This window comes from Triturus cristatus, chromosome 3_1 (genome assembly GCF_964204655.1).
Source record: "Triturus cristatus chromosome 3_1, aTriCri1.1, whole genome shotgun sequence".
Taxonomy (NCBI): Eukaryota; Metazoa; Chordata; class Amphibia; order Caudata; family Salamandridae; genus Triturus; species Triturus cristatus.
Window position 1 is genome coordinate 311,453,590 of NC_140583.1, and position 22,425 is coordinate 311,476,014.

The 22,425-nt window shown below is 45.0% G+C and overlaps 1 protein-coding gene across 7 annotated transcripts in view; it reads right to left on the reverse strand.

Annotated features, from left to right (window-relative positions):
• Positions 1–22,425, reverse strand: part of AP3B2 (adaptor related protein complex 3 subunit beta 2) — a 405,963-nt gene that overhangs the window by 194,996 nt on the left and 188,542 nt on the right. For all 7 annotated transcript variants that reach the window (XM_085644011.1, XM_085644012.1, XM_085644009.1 and 4 more), the window contains exons 6-9: positions 21,622–21,688; positions 12,613–12,795; positions 9,756–9,932; positions 1,509–1,606 (exon numbers count right to left, since the gene is read on the reverse strand). In XM_085644011.1, the coding sequence (XP_085500137.1) occupies positions 1,509–1,606; positions 9,756–9,932; positions 12,613–12,795; positions 21,622–21,688 (525 nt within the window). The remainder of the gene's footprint in view (positions 1–1,508; positions 1,607–9,755; positions 9,933–12,612; positions 12,796–21,621; positions 21,689–22,425) is intronic.

Below are 22,425 nucleotides of genomic sequence, written 5' to 3' on the forward strand. Positions count from 1 at the left end.
GACATTGTTCTGCATTCTGTCCATCAATTGTTGTTTTTGCATTTGTCACCCCGAGTGGGAAGGGTATGCTCAGACGTGAGTCCCGTGCTCTCCATGCCACTGGAATCATGCTATCCTGGCTGACGAGGGCTGAAAGCCCGAAACCGGTCCTAGGATGCTTGTTTCCAGTCCAGGGAGGACCTGGCTTGGCAGTTCGGGCTGGACTGTTCCCATGGGGCACAGGGTCAAGACTGATTTGCATATGGCTGGGTTCAAACTGGAGTGGCATGGTGAGCAAAAAAACGATGGATTTAGGCCCAGATCTCTGTACTGGGGTGAATGTATGACATTGTTCTGCATTCTGTCCATCAATTGTTGTTTTTGCATTTGTAAATGATAAAGCTTGTTTTTGAATTCCAAAGAGTGGGGGCAATGTGATCATATTTCTTCTGGCCCTGGCATCTAGGATGCTCCTAAGGGGTGTCCGTCTGGAGTGTAGGAGAGCATGGAGCAGCTATCTTTGTGGTAACATGTTCCTTGATTGTGAGATTGGAGTCCAAGGTGAAAACAACTGATTTGACATTCGGTGAAAGTTGACGTTCAAAGCGGTCGATGTTCTCGTCACTGGGCCAGGTCTGTACTATTTCTTGCTCAGTTGTTCTTGGCAATAACAAGAATTTTGTGTTGGTTTGGACCGAGCTTTGAGTAGGCCGGGACCCTGGATGAGATGCAGGCAGTGTTTAAAGTGTTGTATGTCTAGAGTGGAGATTTTCAAGATTATGCATAAATCCACCTTGACTGCAAAAATGCTGCCACCATCCATATTTAGTAATGGGCTTCACATAATATTTCCAATATGTAATGAGGGCATACATTGCCTGCTAGGAGTGAGTCAGCAGGAAGTCCCATATTCTGCATTGTTCTTCACAGATGTGAATATTTTGAAGTGCATTTTCCACATTTGTATATTGTAAATTTGATAAATGCATTTGGGTGACTGAAGGTCTTATATCTGTTTGGAATCCAGGCCGCATGGAAGTTAATCTTCCTCCTCCTCCTCTACACCAACCAGCCTTCTACCTACTTAATGTATAGCTCTGTTTCACAAAGAACAGCCTGTCACTTGTCATTTCACTCCAATTACATTGTGGATCGACTTCTGACCCTCAACACCATTCAATATTTACTGCATGAGAGCACAAGACGCAAGATCCCTGGCACCACGAATGAGGGAAGAAATGGAAGAAATACTTAAAACAATGCAAGGAAGCAAAGAGAAAAAACACACAGCAGCCACTACAGTAAAGTAACACAAAACAAGATCACAATATAACGAAAGGTAGAAAATGGAAGAAAGTAAAACAGGTAAAGAAAAGAAAAGAGTAAAATCCAACAGAACGTACAAACACAAGATATAGGAAAATAAAGAATCAGGAGGGTGTTGAGACAACATGGGCCAGAAGAGCAAAGTAGTAAAGGAGTACAATAAGGGCAAGGCAGCAGCTAGAGGAAGTACTGTCCTCTCAGACCTGTGGCTCCTGAGAAGACGCACCAGCGCCTTGGCAATCACGCCAACCTCTGCTTTAGGTGCCAAATGGAAGTAGAGTTGAGCTACGGCCATCACTACCTAAAAAGAGAGAGAGGGAACAGTATAAGTTTACAGGGAGGCAGGTATGGGCTGAACATTCCGATGATCTCCAGTTTCCACCTTAAGTGGTTCCAGTAAGCTAAAACCACTTTGTCTTCCTATTATGTGCACAGTATTAAGCACCTGTATAACATTACTGTTAGTGTTTGTTTAATGGAGAATCCCAACAACTAAAGCAACTTATACTTTACTATTCCTCTATGTAAGTTGGTAAGGGAACTAAAAGCATTAATGCAAATGCTGCGGAAATCTCTGTTTAAGCTGTAGGGCAGAGACTTGAATCCTAATGTGATACCGAAGTATTGTACATGAACTCCTCCATGGGAAAAGAGTTCACCTTTTGAAAATGCCCTCTAGTTTGCAAGTCTCCAAATGACCATGCTTGAGGAGCATGTTGCCATCCGCGGTGACCCGGCAGCAAGCTCCTCTGTGGTCACTGGACACTTGCACAGAGAGTTAGCCTACAGAGGGCTCTAGCTCCTGTTGTGTTAAGGAAGGTGGAACAGGAACAGCGATAAGGTACAAACAGATGGTCAGTTGATTAGGACACTTGGCAGGATGTGCTAGCCAAGCCATTCACAGCAGTCATGCAGTACCCATCCTCCAATGTATCTTTAGCTCCAGAAGTCATGAGGAAGGCACACAAGTGTAGCTTACAGTGAGCACAACTGCAAGAGTGTGCCCCACAGAAACAACACAAATAAACATGCTGTCATGTGCCCGAGTTAGATCCTGTAAGAATTAACATTATTCTTGCATATACACAAATCCTTCTTCCTTCCTAAAGTTGCCTTCTTTTTGCCACAATAACGTTTGACACACATTTTGCGTTTATGACGCCTTGATTGGTTTCACAGAAACACCGATCTTCCTGACACAGAACACTTCGTGAGAATCCTATCACACTGCCTTGGCATTTGGTGCAAGGCCTCTCACGTGCGTAAAAGAAATATGTTTTATTATTACATCCAGATGCGGCACAGCTATCTGTAGAACACAAACAATGGCTACCTGATTACAATCTCGACTCGAGGCTAGGACGCCATTTTCTATATACACTATTTGTTTCCTAACATATTCAGAGGAGAAACCTTTGCTGATCTCGAGGGGTTCCTGCATGCTGAAGCTTTCCTCTAGTAGCTGACTGACATCTCCGTGATGGGTGTCCAGTTTGTAACCAAGACGGGGTTGTTCACTCTTACCCACCTGGTACAGGGGTTAGTTTATCCAGACGGGGGGGTTTCTTGGCAAATAATTTATTCACAACCTAGACATAAATTAGGGTTAGCATCGTAGGGGTACGCTCAATTGTTATAACCTCTTATATGTATGCATATATAGCCTGTCTCAACAAGATGATGGAGCTCTTTGTTTTATTTTATGTGCTGACACTCATTGTAACTTTTATCTGCTTCTGTCTATTAATCATCGCTGCCCATGTATTTTATACAAGAATCACTCTGATTCAAGAAATATTGAGAAATTCCCCTCTTTGTATTCTTTGTATATTTCTCTGGGCAAAAGAAAGCATGAGTGACTGAGTTAAAGTTTGAAGTCTGTCACTAGGGTTCCTGAGGGAACAGAGCGGTCATGTTCAGTGGTTGCCAGAACTGTTTGCTCCCTGTTTAGGTTAGGGGGCTAACACTGGCACTGCAAGCTAGCTGGGCCAAGGGACAACATATCCAGGGGGGTGCATAGAATCAGTCTGGCACCATCCTAAGTTTGTCATCCTCAAACACGCAGTTCCTACTGACTGGTGGATATTACACGACAATGCGACTTGAAAGCTCAGACAATGCGAGGTCCAACCCCAGAAAAATAAATTGTGACAGTGCTTGAACTGCTTGGAATAAAACCATGGACCCCACACAGTCAAAACAGAAGCAATGCTCCTCACAAGTAGAAGTCGGCTAAGACACATCAGTCACACACACACGTAGGGTCACCATACAGCAAACATATGGGCTGACATGATCCAGAAAAGAAGAATGACCAGACATGGGCCATATGAAAAGAACCTAAACAAACCTAAACCAGGTGCAGACCTGAACTCAGTGACAGTACTTGGTCAGTGTGACCTCTGAAGTAACAGAAAGAGGTCCTTATAAAGCCCACAATGAACGGCAAGCCAGCATGCAGTCCTAAGAAATAAGCTTGGAAACAGCACAGTTAAGATCACTGAGAATAAAACAACCAATATCTGTGAGCAGGTACCTGGACACCTAGCTTGCCACTTGTCTGTGGCCTCCAATTAATACTTGTTCCAGACTGATCCATTGACACCACAGTTGCCTGGGTTTTCCCACTGGGATTTTCCCAACTGGGTTTTCCCATTCACTGTTCTTCACGCCAACAGAATCCCTGCCCATACCAGGACCTACTTAATGCAGGCCGCAGTGCGACCACATGAGTAGGCCCCTGAATACCTGTCTTGTCACTTGTCTGTGGCCTCCAGTTCCTACTTTTTCCAGACTGATCCAGTGATACTGCAGCTGCCTGGGTTTTTCCGCTGGGGTTTTCCCAACCGGGTTTCCCCACTCAACGTTCTTCCTGCCAACAGAAGCTTCCACCTCCCCTGGACCTACTCAATGCAGGCCACAACGGATGCATGCAATGAGAGCGCTGTTGGTGCACCAAAGACAAGTCCCTCTGTGCCACTCTGTGCCTGGACCATGTCCAGTGCCACAACCCCAAACCCTCCCACCCCGAAGATACACCATTGATGAGCTCTACACCCTCAACTCAGAACGCCCCAACAAACACAGCCACCGTGCCGGACCACACGCCACGGTAGGACCTTTCACCTGCACCCACTGTCACTTCACCTACCACTGCACAAACACCAGCCCACTGACCAGCCCCACCCCGCACACACCACAGACATCACCTGAACATAAACACCAACTCTCATGTGCCCTTCTCCACACACGCTCACTATGCAAGCATTGTAGGACCTCATCGCCACCCTCGCATCGTCTTCCTCACTAAGACCTGGCTTTACCCCACATCTGCACCAGCATTGCCACAGTGATCCCCAACAGATATAAAATCACTTGCCAGAACTGCACCAACAAGCCAGGAGGAGGAACAGCCATCATCCACAAATAGACCATACAGTGTACCACCACCACCCCCATGGAACATCTCAACTTCAAGCTCCACATGGATGACAAGACAACCATCAGAGGCACCCTTGCATCCTGACCCCCAGGTCCACGCTCCAGCTTCTGCAATACCATTCCAGACTTCATTGCGCCCCTAGCCTTAGACTCCACAGACTAAATCTGTGTTGGGGTCGACAATGTGGAAATTTAGGTCGCCAAACCGTGGTGACCTAAATTTCCACATTGACGACCCCAAAGACAAAAAAGCTGCACGCCTCCTCGACAGTATGAGCAGCCTCAGATTGATTCAGATCATCCACGACCCTACATACACAGCAGGAGACACGCTGGACCCAATTTTCACCTCCAGCAACTGCATCAAATACAAACATGTCACAAAACTCACATGGACCGATCACTCTATCGTCCGCTTCAGCATCTCCAGCCCCCGCATCGCTACTTCCAATGACCAATGCCCTCACCGGAGGTGGAACCAAATCTCAGAGACCAGTTGGGCGAACACCCTCAACACCTCCAACCCCCGCAACCATCACCAACTTCGAACAGGGAGTGAAAAACATCAATGCCTGGATCATCAATTGTGCAGACAGCATTGTTTCCATCAAGAGCAAAATCCAGAGAAAACCATCCGAAATGGCCGGCTGGTACACCCAAGAACTCAGAACAGTTAAACAAGACAGTAAACAATTGGAGAGGAGATGGCGCACCAGCAAGGAAAGGAGACCTTCGACAGGGAAGCCTGCAAGACCTCCCTCAACCTCTACCACCACCTGCTGACGGCAATAGAGAAAACAGCTCTTTCCAAATGCATCAAAGCCAGTGCCAACAACACCAAGGAATCTTTCAACATTGTTAAAGAATTCCCCAACCCGGCTGGCAGTGAAAACAACATCATACTCTCACAGCAGCTGTGCAACATCACTCATTTCTTCCATAATAAGATCGCGACTATATACAGAAACTTCTAACCTCAATCCCCACCTACGGACTTCTTCAACAGATAGGCCACCACTGTAACTGACAGGAACCACACAGTGACCACCTGGAACAACCTCTAAACTCAGGACGCTGCCTCCACCATGAAATCTATCCACTCAAGTGCTCTAACAGACCCATGCCCGCACCACATCTTCAACCTCAGAAACCAAAGGCTCGGCCAGAAACTCACCACCCTACTCAACACCTCTATCACCACCGCAGCATTTCCAGATGCCTGGAAACATGCCAAAGTCAGACCACTGTTCAAAAAACCCTACACTGACCCCAGCGAACTCAAAAACTACTGGCCAATTTCCCTGCTCCCATTCCCAGCGCAGGTACTGCAAAAGATCAATAATCAACTCTTGACACCTGGAGCAGAACCAACTACTCAACACCTCCCAATCCAGCTTCCGCAGCTATCACAGCACTGAAACCACCCGGATCGCAGTCTGTGATGACATCCGGACCCTCCTCGACTGAGGAGAAACAGCAGCTTTGATCCTCATCTATCTCTCGGCAGCCTTCAACACCAATATCCCACCACACACTGATCGAAATACTCCACCACATCGGCATCCAAGGGGAAGCACTCAGATGGATCACCTCCTTCTTCAGAGAAGGAACCCAGAGGACCCACCAGCCACCTTTCACCTCTGAACCCAAAGAGATCACTTGCGGTGTCCCCCAGGGCTCATTCCTCAGCCCCATACTCTTCAACGCATATATGACCCTCTGGCCAACATCGTCAGATCCCACGGGCTCAACATAATTTCCTATGCAGAGGACACCCAACTCATCCTCTCACTCAGTGACCACTCCAACACCACCTGAACCAACTTCCACAGATGCATGACTGATGTCACTGATTGGATGAAGAACAACTGCCGGCAGCTGAACACAGATAAGACGGACGTACTGAGCTTTGACAACAGCAGCAACACATGGAACGACTCCTGGTGGCCGCCTGACCACCCACTCCCTCCAACCATGTCATGAACCTCAGAATCGTCATTGACAACAAGCTTACCATGAAATCACAGCTCAAAGCCATCTCCTCCGCCTACTTCCTCACTCTGCGCACGCTATCTAAGATCTTTAAGTGGTTACCCCTACACACGAGACGCACCGTGACACAAGCCCTCATCACCTGCTGACTCGACTAAGGCTATGCCCTCTATGTAGGAATTACCACACACCTCCTAGAGAGTCTTCAGACCACACAGAACGCCGGAGCCAGACTCATCCTCGGCCTTCCCCTACGAACCCACAACACACGCCTCCTCAGGAAACTCCACTGGCTCCCAGTACTGAAGAAATGCCAATTCAAGCTGTTGACCCACGCACACAAGGTTCTATACAACCAAGGACCTGCCTACATTAACTACCACCTGAATTTCCACCAGCCATCGAGAAGACTACGCTCCGCCTCCCTTTCACTTGCACATACTCCCCCCCATCTACCGAAGCAGAAGTGGAAGACGCTCCTTCTACCACATCGCAGCAAAGACCAGGAACAGCCTCCCCATGCACTTACAGACCATACTCCAGAATTCTGAATGGCCCTTAAGACCTGGCTGCTCAAATAAGCCCCCGGGACCTGCAAGCGCCTGGATATCCTATCGGGTGATTAGCAGCACTTCTATAAATCCTGATTGATTGATTGAATATGTGCACAAGTTAATGATTCGAAACAAAAGCTCTCTCAATAAACAACTGCCAAGGATGAAAGGGGATATGGACAAGAAGGGTCAAGTAGCAGAACATCTGCTTGCTGCTGCACTGTGCTCAAGAGCTTTTACAGGTAGTGTCTGAAACCAGAATATCTGGCTCTTGAACCATTTCCTTTTTTATTTCGGTTGTCAGAATTTATATGATATACGATTATTTAGAGGTTAGTTGATACAGCTAATCTCAGATGTGTTGGTTGGAAGTTAGCAGGGTGACTCAATAGCCTCTGCTTCTCACTACTATAGAACTGGCAATACAAGTGACAAGCCAATCTTGGAGTGGAGACTCTCACTTCCTTTGCATATTACACTCAGGGTTGCTTTCTTCCCTGCCATCTAATTAATTTTTTTGCTATGTTTTAAGATTGCTGCTTATGAGGACCACTGCACCAAAGTTTTCATGCGGTCACAATGGGGGGCCCACGATCGGATCACAGATTCTGACGTTTGAACCGGTCTCCACATACTGGGGCACCCGTACTCAATTTCTGACAAGACCTAACTGATTCCCACTCAGAAGTTCTATTTTCCAGGCCTCTATCCATTGCTAATCTAGTTGCAATGGAGAGAGGCCTGGAAAATATATCCCCGTGGCTTCTGCAACTCTACTCATCTGCTTTGCGGGTTCTTTACCAATGACAATTCAACCCTTCATCGTACAACTCAAACACTATTGGAAAGGAAGTGGTATCTAATTAAACAGATCTGACAACAATTTCAGGTCACTCTCTTGGGATTCTTATGGGGTTGTTTTGCAGATGCATGCTTAGCAGTACTGTATTGCCTTTTTGCTCTAGCCACGTTACCAAAAGTGAACCAAAGATACCTTAAGGTAAAATTGTTTTTTATTTTCCAAGACAGGGCTGTGGGACTAGTTCAAGTGGTCAGGTTGTTACACCTTGCACGGGTAGAATGTGTCCTTTATTTCTCAGGATAGCAGTATGAAACATATGACCTAGGGCCTGAACAAAAGCCCAGAATTCCGGAAAATCATGTTTCATTTGATGAAATTAAAGGTAAGTACCAACTGTCAACACCATTCCTGATCCACAACAATTTCAGTGCAATGCTCATAGCCTCCCAAGGTAGAACACAAAGGCTATTTATTCTAAAATTCACATTTTGAAATGAATTACTCTGAATCAGAGTTGCAATGCCTGCTGGAGTACTTCTATTACTCCAAGGCGTTGCCTTTCTGCAAAACTGCTTACAATAGATCTATATTTGAACACAACGGCTGGCTGCCAACCTACTAATTTCCCAACACTCCTAAAACCATTACATCTTTATCATAATTTTGGCGATTCTATCCATAGCACAGAAAAGAGCAGCAGGCCTCAGAACGAGGAGGTTGTGGGCTAAACCAGTCACAGAGTCTGATTGAATAGAGCCCCATTTTGAGATTGCAAGAGACTGGGCCTTCTCTGCACAGATAATTATTCTTTCTTAGAATTCCAGGAATTAAATTCCTTTCTGCCTTCAAATCTCCTGCCATCCTTTCTCTTATTCTCAAGGAGAATAAGTACAAGTTTACAGACTCAGATCCCCTGTGATCATGGCCCACCGCTGGACCATTAAAGACTTTATTAGATCTCTCATTAGACTCCACTATTATTGTGATAACAACATTTTATTAATGTTATTGTAGAAAACAAAACAAAATAGATAAACAAACCAAGCACACAGTGCAGTCCCACTCACAGAAACATTAGGGTATCATAGAAGACTACAATACGATACATCAATGGTTAAGTAAGTTATAGAAAGACCACCCCTTCACCCAGATTCTTCTGTGTTTAGGAGGGCAGCCCCGTACTTTGTAGATTGGTTCCTCTAATTTATCATACCTGGTCTCCACTATTTTTAAAGGAATTGTCTATGTTTTCCTTGATGCTGGATGAATAAATAAGGCAAATAAAAACATAAAGCTATCTGTTAAGTAGAGGAAATAAATTAAGAACTTTACCATAATTTGTAGCGAAAACAATTCTATAGTTCAACAACAAAATGTAAATAAACCTGTAGTTTAAAACAGAAAGTAAACGGAAGAGCATTCAAAACCACCTTTAACTCACAGAAGATATGAAAAGAGGATCTTAAAGGGAAAAAGGTATGTGGAAAAAGCAATAATACTGGGAAATTTGTAACACAAAATGATAAATGGGGGTTGGGTTATTATAAGCTACCACTTCTCACAAATTGTTGAAAGTTTCCTACCTAGTAATATACAGAACTAACTGTGTTAACCTAGTCAAAACCTGCCAAAAGAAAGTGCACGAGTAGAACGGGTCTCACCGCAGCATTTCTACTCTGGAGAAGGGGCTTGGTGTTGCGCAGCAGCAACCTATGATCAGGATCCATCACGTAGGGTGCTTGCTTCACAGTTGAGTCATTATCAGCTTTCCCGTCCTTGGTGTCTTCATCATCTGAGCCATAGAAGGTTTTCTCAGGGTTCTCTTCCAGAAGGGATTCCTGCACAGAGAGGAAATCCAATATGAGGAAAGACTGAGCAACCTTGAGAGACTACATATTAATAAATCTCTAGCAGACTCAAGAGAAGAAAAAGGACAAGAAAGTGGCATGATCCAAGTAAGACGGTGTAGAAAGAGTGTGTGTGTGTATGAGTGTGTCAGAATGTGCGTGTATGAGAGCGAGAGAGAGTGTGAGACAGAGAGAGAGACAGAGAGAGAGACAGAGAGAGAGACAGAGAGAGAGACAGAGAGAGAGAGAGAGACAGAGAGAGATAGAGAGAGACACAGAGAGAGAGATCCGGTGCTGCAATAAGTGGGAATACTGACATTCTCAATTGTAGTACATTACTAGAGCTCTATGTGATGGGATAGTCAGAGGTACTGGAAATTAGGAATGAGGAACATTGGAAGTGCTGTGGGTGAGGTTGCAGGAACTGAATATTCAGAGATAGTACAGCTGTTTTGGATTTAGGAGTATTGGCAGGACTATGTCTGTGTGCACATCCTGCTGCAATAGGTAATTAGACGGCAGTTTAGGATGGAGGACACTGACCTCACAGTCCGTGTGATCACTAAGCTGGAGTAATAATGGATTCTGCTATTTACAGTGACACGTGGCAGAAATCTGTGGGAGTCCCCACAGCAGGATTAGTTAGAGATACTGCACCTCAGGATAATATGTAAGAAATAGTACATGTGTAGAACTTTGTCAGAGTCGCATTAAAGCATAGTACAATGATCAAGACTCTTACGAAGTACATGACATGACAGCTCCCGTGACAACTATCAAACATAAGCAATAACAGTCCGCATTGGCAAAGAGATCAAGATTATCTAAGCCCCTCTAAAAGTGATAATTCAAAATCAAAATGCACCCTCTGCAGGTGTATTCATGCCTAAAACTAGAATTATCAGAGCTAGAAAAGCCTTAACAAAACTCCCTCAGTTGCCTCATCATACCAACTTCATTTTTTCCCCCCATATGTCCCTCCACTTTTTGCCTCCATTAGAACTACTAGGTGCTGGTTTTCTTTCCTGACAGTGCACTGAAGCCTGCCAACTAGGCTCCAGTACCAGTGCTCTTTCCCTAAAACAAAGTAACTGTTCATTTGTACCCCATTTAGCAAAAACTTTAGTAGCCCAATATGTCCCTAGTAAATGGAACCCCTGGTACCTAAGGCATGGGTACTAAAGAGGGTCCCTAAGGGTTGCAGCATGTATCCTGCCACCCTAAGGAACCCCCTCACAAATTGCATGCAGGCTGCCATTGCAGACTGTGTGACATGGTGCAAACTATGAGCGAAAACACGACATGGCACACTCACTGTGTGCCATACCAAAGTCACTGCATGTAATATATGTAAGTCACCCCCACAGCAGGCCTTGTAGCTCTAAGGCAGGGTGCATTATATTACATGTGAGGGCATATCTGCATGAGCATCTATGACCCTGTGCTGTCTAGTTCAATTACTCGTCATCTTATGTATATGTTCTGTGCACTGGTCATTATGAGTTCCCCAGCTATGCGATAGCTTTACTGAAACCCATGGAGTTTGATATCAAACACACTGTCTTAAAAAATCGTTAATGTTGCCAGTACTAGATTTATTATGACATGCACCCATAGGACACCTTAGAGGTGCCCCCTGAAAACCCTAGCAGCGTCTAGTGTGGCTGAACAGTATTGTCAAGCCTGCCACCACAGACCGGTTTCTGATGTCCTGTCAGCCCGTGCTCTCTGTGGTCAGAAAGAATGCCTGCTCCTGAGAAAGGTGTTCACACCTCCACTAGCAGGATGGGTAGTGATTTAGCATATCAAGGCCAGGGGCTTTAAAGCCCCTACCGCCTTTGATTTGCTGCCTTGGCTTCCCCCAGACCTGGGAGACACTCTTCTTGCCCCGAAGCCCATTTGGCACCAGGACAGGCTGGAATGCAAGTAGGCGTGTTGCACCTCCAGGCTAGTCGCACCCCTAAGGTGGGCTACCTGATGTGCTCCATGAAGGAAGGGTGCCACTTTCTTGTTTTTGGTGGAATTAGGAACTCTGGATAGAGTTATGCCCACTCCCCTCATAAAGTGGTCATATAGGGGTAAGGAGCCCATTGGCTGCTACCCTTCACTCCCCTTAACACTCCTAAATTTAGTACTTAAGTGGCTCCCTGTCACCAGGAACTGAGATTCGTCTGGCTGAAGAAGGACAAAGAAGAGCCACAGACGAGTCAATTGTGGACCAGGAACTACTTTGGCAAAAACTATGCCTGACTGCTGCTCTCCTGACAATCACTTAACCCAACTTGTCCAGAAGCGGAACAGCGGGCAGCACCGAGGGTCAGGATCCATCAGGTGGCGTGCTAGCTTCACAGTTCCGGCTAGCACAGCTTTGCCATCACTGGCGTATTCATCATTAGAACCATAGAATGTTTTCTCAGGGATCTCTTCCAAAAGAGATTCCTGCACTGGACTGCAGTGTCCATTAACCAGTGAAGTGATATCTGATAATGTTACAACAACACTCAAAATATCTAAAAGAAGTGCTTTAAAAAAAAAAAAAAAAAAAAAATCCCCCTCTCCTGACGTCTGTGCCAATGCCTTCAGGATGGTTTTGGTCTTCAACTTGTCACGTCAGATGGCCTCGGAATGCGAGGCAGACTGTCCCTGAATAGTTTGCAGAAACACTACTCACGTTCTGGTTGGGGTTGAGGAACTGTGTGCGCGCATAGCGGGTCAGCATGTTGATGATCACCACCTGCCCCCACTCCTCCACGTCAATGAGAAGGTTGCACAGCTTCCGGTAGTTCTTGTGGATCAGGTCGATCCGCTCCGGACAAACCTCTTCAAACGCCATCACAACACTGCCGGCCACTAGCTGGAAGTACAGAGAGACAGAGGTAATGGGGAGCCGGACAACTGGAGGAGCTAGGACCATGAAGAGGCGATACCAAGAAAGAGATGGAAAACACAGAATGACGACACAATGAGCGGGGACCGAGGGAGACCAAGGCAAGTAATGGACAGCCATGGAAGAGTGGAAGGTGACATCACAAGCAAAGGGAAGAAATGAAAAAGTGAATACAAATAGCAAAAATCTGTGAAATAATTGTGACATGCAAAGACGATACATCGGGAGAGAGAGATAAGATGAAAGATGAACAGGCAGTGACAAGAGTGAAAAGAAACAGGTTTCAGAAATAAAGGAAGAAAGGAGAAGAAAGAGAAAACGCAGAATGAAGACACAATGAGCGGGGACCGAGGGAGACCAAGGTAAGTAATGGACAGCCATGGAAGAGTGGAAGAAATGAGAAACTGAATTAACTACAAAAAGCAGTGAAATAATTGAGACAGGTTAAGACAATTACGTTGGTAGAGAGAGATAGGATGAAAGATGAACAGGCAGTGACAAGAGTGAAAAGGAACAGGTTTCAGAAATAAAGGAAGAAAGGAGAAGAAATAGAAAACATGAGTGGTAAAGAAGAGTGGAAGGAAAGCGGTTGTATAAAAAGGGACAAGTGAATTACTAACAGTGAGTATAGAGCCTGAAGGGCTAAAATGGGAGAAAGGAGAAAGGGAAGGCAACAGGTTAGGAGGACTAAATGAAGGACAGATGGATACAGAAGGAGGAATATGGAGTTAAGATTGTGTATGGGGATGGAAAAGTAATAGCCTGAAGAGAAACAGAAGGTAAAAATGAATAAAGGACAGAAGAATGTGGTGGATACTATCAAATATAAGAAGGGAAGTAAGTATGACGTAATGAAAGTCAGGGAATGTAGAGCAAGAGAGTGACAAACTATGAAGGAAGGGAAATAAAAAAGTGAGGAAAGGCAAATGAGAGAAACATAAGTAACAAACATACATGTTGTTATGAGAATCAAAGGGAGAGATCAAGATGAGAAAGAAAAACAATATTGAAAAAAAGAATGGCGGTGACAGCAAAAGGTCAAGAGAAGAAAAACGGTGAGGCTGGGGACACAACAAAAAGTAGCATCATACATTCAAACCAAAAAGTATCTACAGATTTTGTTACTTTATGGCTCACTATCTTTCACAATCAACAACTTTTTTTTCCAGATTCATATCTGTATTTTACATTCCTGGTGCACCCTCTGGTGGTTTAAATAGTATTTCAGAAAATGATGTAAGACTTCGCACTGCTTCCATTTGTCCTGACTGGACACAATTTCAGCATCACAGTGTTAGAAGCCGAGGAAGGCAGATTGTTTAAATTCATTTCAGCCACTTAACTGCACTACCTGTTCCTGTCACCATTCCACATCACCTCTCAAGTGTTCAAGGTTCTTCAAGGGTCCCTGTCCGTTCCATGCCCAATGGCAGGCCAAAATAACTACCAGAGTGCTCTTTGACCATTTCTATAGTTCCGAAGAATTTTAGAACTGAATTGCCAAGAAGAGGGACTAGTCCATACCTCATCCAAGCATTTAGGAGGAGTGACTGCAAACGCCACTGAAATGTTAAGTGCAACTGAAGCTATGTTAAAGGGCCACAGCCTGCAGAATCCAGGTCACAGATGTGGCCTAGAGAGGGCAATTTCTTTGGCTTCTGTGAGAGAGAGGAAATTAGAGAATTCAATCTCTTTATGCAGTGTGAGAAAGGAGGGGCTGAAGAGGGAATTCTCTGCAGCATCTGTGGCAAAATAGAGGCCCAGAGAGTCCGGAAATAGGAGGGGAGATACCAGTGCTTAGTTTGAGTCGATAGTCGGAGGTGCCACCCACTGGCACCGATTTTGGGGACTTTCCTCAGACTTTGATTCAGAGCAAGAGAGAAACAACACAAGGAGAAAAGACAGAGGAAGTGAAAGCTCGAAAAACAGTGAGAAAGGGAGAAAGCAGGGATTAAAAAAGAACCTAGAAGAGTTAGAAAAAGAGGATGAAAGTGTCTAGTGGTGAATTAAGGAGGCATGAGGTGGAATCAAGACTACCCAGCCTTGGTATTTGGTACACCGATATTTGTAGTGCCTGTAGAAGACTTCTGAGCAAACCTTTGGGCCCCGGCACTTATTATTTTACAAATTAAGCACTGGCAGAGGTCAAATTCTGCAACTAAAGTTAAAGGTGGAAAGAGCTGACTGCCCTATTAATCTGGCTGCAGATCCCAGTCTGAGTAGCAGAGAGGTCACACACTGCAGCTTGTCTAACTAGGTAGTGAATACAAGAAGCCAAATTCTGCAGCCAGTGTAAAATTAGGAGAGAATCATACAGCCTAGGCCCTGCAGCCAGAACATTAGGGGCGACGAGCCGAAAGGCAAGACACTGAAATCATTATATCCAGTGGCGACAAGCAATCTTTGAGACAGAAAGTGTTGGGACAGAAGCACTCGGTAGGCATTGCAGTGGGTGAGCAAGCCAAGAGTGCCTGCCTTACTTTTGAGTGTGGGGTGTTTCCCCATCTGACCAAATGTTGAATAATATGGGGTCACACTGTTTATCTACCAGCACATTTTCACAATATCTACTAAAAAGCAGAGGGTTTTGAAGGAGCATTGTCAAATATTCCAGTACTTTCATGGTGTACTCAGGAAGCTTGACCTTCCTTAGGATTGTTGGATGTTTTCTTCATCAAAGATACTTATGAGAACAAGAAAGCAAAATGGTGCATTTTAATTCCAGTTTTTCTATAGCATGTCTACAAACCCATAGCAGATCCAGGCATATTTCTTGCCGAGTCCAAGTAGATTCTCCTTGATATGTTCCAACCCCAGTCTCTTTAGAAGAAGAGGTTGTAACATAAACAAATAAACAGAGCTCACATAATCTCGGTCAGTACAAAGCACTGCTGGGCACATCTGGGAACCTTATACAGCACTGCCAAAGCTCAGGCTTGAGGGGAGCTGCAGGTCCAAATAGCAATCAAGTTACCCCAATCTTGAGGGGGAGTGTGTTTGTAAAAAACATAAAACTAATGATTCCCTGGGCGTGGCAGTCATAGGTTTGTGCCCAATACTTGCCACCAGGTTTTTCACGATGGTGATTGACAGGAGAGAAAAAAGGCATTCCACAATCCCCGCTAAATAGGGTGGGGGCTGTAATGTCTTTTCTCTGATGGCCCCTATTCCGTGGGGCCTTTGGTGGAAGTATTCAGTCAACAGAATACTTGCGTTCCATCTGTTTCTGAATGAGGTGGACGGAACGAGGCTTTGGCGATCAGGGTTTTCTGCTGCTTTTGTGATGCCCTCTCTGCAAAACTAAGCCAGGCCCTAAATGTTTAAAATCATTTGCTGAATACCAGATTCTACTGTAGGGAATAGTTAGTCTCCAGACAAAATAATTACTTACCTTCAAAAACAATATTTCTGGTGTAGACTCTATCTACCTTATCTACCTGCAGACCGCTCAACCTTTGAATAGCCCCAGGAGTTATACTTGATCCAGAAACGTTGTGTAACTCTCCTTCACATGTAAGTGGTATTAGCTCCATTTTAGCGCCAGAAGCTACACACGTGTCATGTTGTTGGAGGCACACAGTGCCACCCAATGCACGGATGTCAGTTCCTTCTCCATTTTCCTACGCCTTTAGAAGCAGATATGAGAATAATGCTACATTCATTGTGCAACAAAAAACTTGGAACTTTATTGATATCAATGGCCTACGACCCTCCTTCAGAACAGGGAGGTGGGTGGATATGAGGAGTATCTGCAGGTGGAATGTCCAGAAAGATCATTATTGAAGATAAGTAAAGTTTTCGTCTGATGGATATTTCTACCTGCATAATCCTCATCGTGTAAATAGGTACCCGAGCAGTACCTCCTCCCAGGTGGCGGGTCTAAACGAATGGTCAAACATGCAAATCATTGCACACAGAACATGCAAAATGGCAATCCTTGTTGCCGTCGGCTCCGTACTTTGGACTCATTGCTTTTCACGACGTCAAAATCACCCCAGGTGGAGCGATTTGTTTTCTACAAGCATTATTCTTGAAATTACTATTTTGAAGTGCTGTTTTACAACAGGTCTGTTTGTTTTTTGTCGTTTTGGTGAGTTTAGATAAAGATACTTTATTTTCCTAAACTGGTGTGGTTGTCATTTTCGGTGTATCACTGTATTACTGTGTGTTTTGAGTACAAATACTTAACACGCTGTCTTTGGGATAAGCCTGTCTGCTCATGCCAAGCTACCAAGGGGGTGAACAGGGGTTATCTAAAGTGTGTATCCCACTAAGCGTGACTAGAAGCAAGGTTCCCTACTTGGACAAAGGTGCATTCCTCTGCCAATTAGAGACCCCCCATTTCTAACAGGTGAAGGCTACAATCAGCCGTAGGTACCTCTAGTGCAACTGCAGGATGAGTATGTGAAAAAACATGTCCTACAAGTGAAGGGGCGCCAACCAGTCTTTTGCTTTTAGTGCCGAAAGGCAGTGAGCTACGGACAGCACCTTGAACTTGTCCTTGCACAGGAAAAGTACAAGAGCCAGATGTCTAAGATCGGTCGCTGACTGCCATTCTTCTTGGGGACCAGGATGTACCAGCAACACACCCCTACCCAGTTCCTGCTATAGGACTAATTGCATTGTGCCCTAATGCAGCAAAGCCACCACCTCTTGCTGCAGCATCCGCAAGTGATCCTCAGATTGAAGAGACTGAGACTGAGGACCTAGGAAGGGGTCTGTTGGAAGGGTAGGGCATACCCTCTTACTAATATGTGCATAAGCCATTAGTCTGAAGTTATGGACATCCAGGCTGCAGAAAGGAAGACCCATTCCCTTCAAATGGACACACATTACTCCTTTAAGGGGAAGCTAAAGCAGATTTATGGGTAGTGTGGGGGAGAACAAGGAGTAGGAGGAGAGCTTCTGGGCTTTATGAACTTTTCTTTTGCCTGTGCTCCTATACAGTAACAAAAGATTTGGCTGTTGGGCAGGGTGGGAGGTCTGTTACTGTCAAAAGGTGAACACCTTGGAGAAGTTATGACATTTTCAATACTGCCTATGATCCCAGGCTTATGACTGAAAATCCGATGATTGAGCGGTCGCTCTACCAGCCTTGTAGCTCTCTATGGCTGAATTGGCTTGATCTCCGAACCAGTATGTTCCATCAAAGGGTATATCCTTTAGGGTCACTTTCACATCACCAAAGAACACAGTCAACCTAAGCCATGAATGTCTTTTCGGGACTGAAGAACCCATAACCCTAGACACAGAACCAATGCTATCCAGGCCTGCCGTTATGAAGGATCTTGGCTTCTTTCACTACCTGTGCAGAGTAGTCCTTAAGGTGATCTGGTAGATTTGGTACCACCATGACTGCCATGTTCCACAAAGCATGGGTACATATGGCAAGCAGCATTCATCAATCTTAAAGCTAAACTAAGTGCTGAGAATCTTGCCTACTGCTTCCAAGATGTTTGATTCTCTATCAGGTAGAGAGATTGGGAAAGCACACAGGTATCGCTTTGTATATGGCGAGGCTTGCACCACTAATTTTCTGATGAAGGATGGTCAAAGAGAAATGCTGGATCTCCATGCAATGGCCTAGATCTTCTCACAGCCAGATGGTTCCCTGCTGGGGTGAAGGTGTGCTTGTCCCAAACTGCATTAATGGGATCAAGAAGGGCCTCATTAAAAAGCAGAAAAGGTTTTAACAATGCTGAACCGGGTTGCAGGTCCTTTGTCAACATGTTTGGCCTTGTTTCTACTGACAATCAATTTAATAAATCAAAAATGTCAAAGAACAAAAATACAAACATAGCAATAACGTGGGACACAACCCTGCATCCTACATGAACACATAAATGTAAATGTAAATGTGCAGGAATTTATATAGCGCAAATCACCAAGCGGTCTCTAAGCGCTTGCTTAGGGAACCCGTCCTGGTATTCCCCTGTGAGATAACCCGGCAGGGCATCCGCAAGGTGAAAGCCAGGCATCCCGCCGCGAGGGGCCCATGTGGAGATTAAGCAAGCTATTGCCCAGAGTCGCAGAGTGTGAACCCATGAATCGAGTATGCACTGGAGCGAGAATTATCGAGTCCATGGACATTTATGGGCTCAAGACCCAGCCGAGCCGGGAATTGAACCCTGGTCCCGGGCTGACCTCTGCTTCCAGGTCTACCTCCTCTAACCAGTGAGCCACACTTCTCCACATAACAAATACATTTAGGACAAAAACATATCAGGCAAGACGGGTTAGCTTGTGGAATATTGAGCACAATTTCTAACAAGCTTAGAGAAATAGTAACTGCACTTTTTTATCATGTACGATTAACGTGCAAACTGTTTACATTAGTCGACGACGTTTCGATCCTTTCAAAACAATAATAGGATCATCATCAGGACAGTTAAGGTGCAAGCCTGAATCAATGAAAATCGCCTTCATAGTACTTGCGGGAAAAGGATAGTCGTACGTGGACTCAGGTGGGGCTGGAACCGCAGTAATGATGGTTCTGTGGATAAGGTGGTGAAGATATTCAGGCGTTTTTCAGCAATACGTGATTGTATATTCAATAGATTAGCATGTGGCGATGCACAGATGATGTGAGATCCGATGTTCCCAGCTATTGAGCATTGGATCTCACATCCCACCTAGACCTCCTCAGGATTGTTTGGTTTTTTGATGGCTACGCCATCTATGGCAGTGGCGACAGTAGGAGCAGCTGTGTTGGTACTTTTCGAGTGGCCACTGACTACGGCCTTGCTGGGGTGACTTCAGCTGGTGCTGAATGATTTCCCTGAGGGGGGAACTTTGGGGTTGAATGGCACGGAAGGCAGCCCACCATCAGAAACTCAAACCAAGCCCCAAACGGACCTATGGCATCAGAGATGCATGCGAATAGAACTCAGCAGGACTGAATAACGCCATCATCGTGTGGAGGAACTGAGACAGAAAAGCTCCATGTGCCAAACATTTTGGATAGTACAAACAACAATGATCCTCAAATAGTTAGGATAATGGTTAGATAAATATAGTTCAGAATCGATACTATATTCTGGAAGTCCAGCCGGACAACCGATTTAATTTTGCAATAAAAAGTATATACACATATATAGGAACAACGTACTTGTGGGTCACAGTCCTGTATCCGATTAGAACAATAACATTACAAAACAAACAAAGGCATTTCAGGCAAGACAAAAGGAGCTTTTTACATTATCCAATGTTGTAAGCTTTTTTCAAAACAGCTGATGCACTTTTTTAACACAATGGATTAACGTGCATGCTATTTTAGAAGGGGTCGACGACGTTTCGATCCTGTTAGAGGAGTACCAGGATCATCATCAGGACATTAATGTGTACATGCCTGATTGTAAACGAAATTGCCTGTGGGGAAACAACCAGGGGTGATATAGAGAGGAGAAAATTTGAGGAAAAAATGAAAGAGAAAATTTAGGGCGGTCCACTCATGGCATGTTGAACAAGATTAATTCGCACAGAGGATGCAGGTGTGATACCGAGAATGCATGCGGGTGTGTAGGCATGCGTTGGATTCAAGAGTCAAGTGCTAATGGATAAGTGGCGGGCGCAAATAAGCCGTATAAGTGGTGAGTAACAAGAGATAATCGTTCACGGTGGCTTGCTGACTGGTGAAGAGTAGGAGCAGAAAGGGACCGCGTGATGTGAGGACACGTCTGCAGTAATCGTATGCTAGAAGGGGGCGAGGTGCGTGATGAGGAACTATGAACGAAGGCAACCAGGCTAGGTGGACGGGTAGCATCAGGCGGTGGAGGAGGAACCCTTACACGGTGGTAGTGATGGCGCTGTGAATTAACCAGTCACGGAGTGGAGCGGAGTGTTTGGGGGGTGGGTGTGAAGAGCGTGTAACTACAGTGAGCAATGGTCTCACCTGGAGTAGAGAGAATACTCGAGCCGTCCAGTGACGACGGCAACAACGGTAATCAGGATAGGCTGACATTGGTGCAGCTGCAGGCCAAGAACCGATCTGTGGCAAGAATAGGAGTCAGTGGCATTGCTGGAGTGGACTCCTCGGACAGAGTAGTGTCAATGAGGTATGGCTGCAAGGAGAACTCAACTGGGGTGGAGTTCATTGAGGTGACCTACCTTGAGTAACATTGACAGGTATTGTTGTTCTGCATCTTTTGTGTTTCTTCTTCTTCTGTTTAAATGATTAAGGGGATGGTGAGTACTGTGCCTTCGAGCCCAATCGAAATCGAGGCTTATGCTATTCGGGCATTCACATTAAAAAGCTTGGCCTTGCAATCTCTTTAATGTCTTTGGATAACATAAGGTTGCAATTACAGCACAACTTCAATTCATGATTCTGTCACAGGCACCACAAAGAGACCTAGTGGGGGGGCTGATATTGACATCTGTCCAGAGTAGAACCGGCAGAGTTTGAATCTTGATTTTTTTTGAGGGGAAACAGCCCTACAGACTGCACAGAAGAAAGATTTGTTTTTGAGAAAAAATGCTAAAAAGAAACATGAAATGTAACAGAAAGCAGCTCAGCAGCTGCATTAAAGGGTGCGGAAGAAAGGAAATTGACATTGGTGTACCAGGGTGGCACTGCATAGCCCCAGTGACATTACAAATGTGCCAGATTGAGCCCTTCCACCACCCAGTAGTAGGCAGCTCTGAAAAGTTTTCTTATCCTGTTTGGTGCCAAGGAATATTAAAAAAAGGAGGAATCTGCAGGTACAAGTAAACATTATAAATAAAATGACTAAACATTGTTTTGCATCACTCATCTGATCACATGGGTAGGAACACACAGTTTTATGTGCTTACCGTAGTTTTATCTGCCAAGAGCTTCTCAATCACCTCAATCAGCTGATCTTTTTGGTCCGAGTCTAAACTACAACAGAAAAGGCCTATTAGAACAGAAAATGATAGTCTGCAGATAGTGTGCAGGGTCGCGCGAGAAGAGCGCACCGCAGCTGAGGCAAATTCAATATCAGTCTAGGCAATAACACTGTAGTACAGCATGCTCATCATCTACAGCAACTGTACTGGAGAGGGATTGTCGTTTACAGAGTGACACTAAACCAGGGCATATTTATCATCAACAGTATCTCTCCTAACTATTTATATGCTGTAGGAAATGGTTTTCGTTGAAATGTCCCCCCACACCCTCTCCCTACTCTTTTTGCCTGGTATTTGATTCAACTTTGATTTAAATGTACTGGTCACCAGTACCAGTATTATTTCCCTAGAAACTGTACAGTTATTTCCCTCAATTGGCAAAACCTTTAGCACTCTTTGAAAGTCCCTTGTAAATGGTACCCCTGGCACCTAGTGCCTCAAGTACTGCACAGCATCAATTATGCCATCCTAAGGGACCCCCTCACCAAGCATATACAAGACTACCATTGCAGGCTGCGTGTCTTGGTGCAGACAAAAGTGAAAACACATCATGTCTCACATCCCTGTGTGCCATGTCCCTAACAGTGCATATAATATTTGCAAGTCATGCCTACGGCAGGCCTGACAGTCTTAAGCAGGGTGCTGAATATGACATGTGAGGGCATACCTGCATGGTCAGTCCTATTACTGCCAGTACAAGTTACCGGGTAGGCCATTGTAAAATGTGCT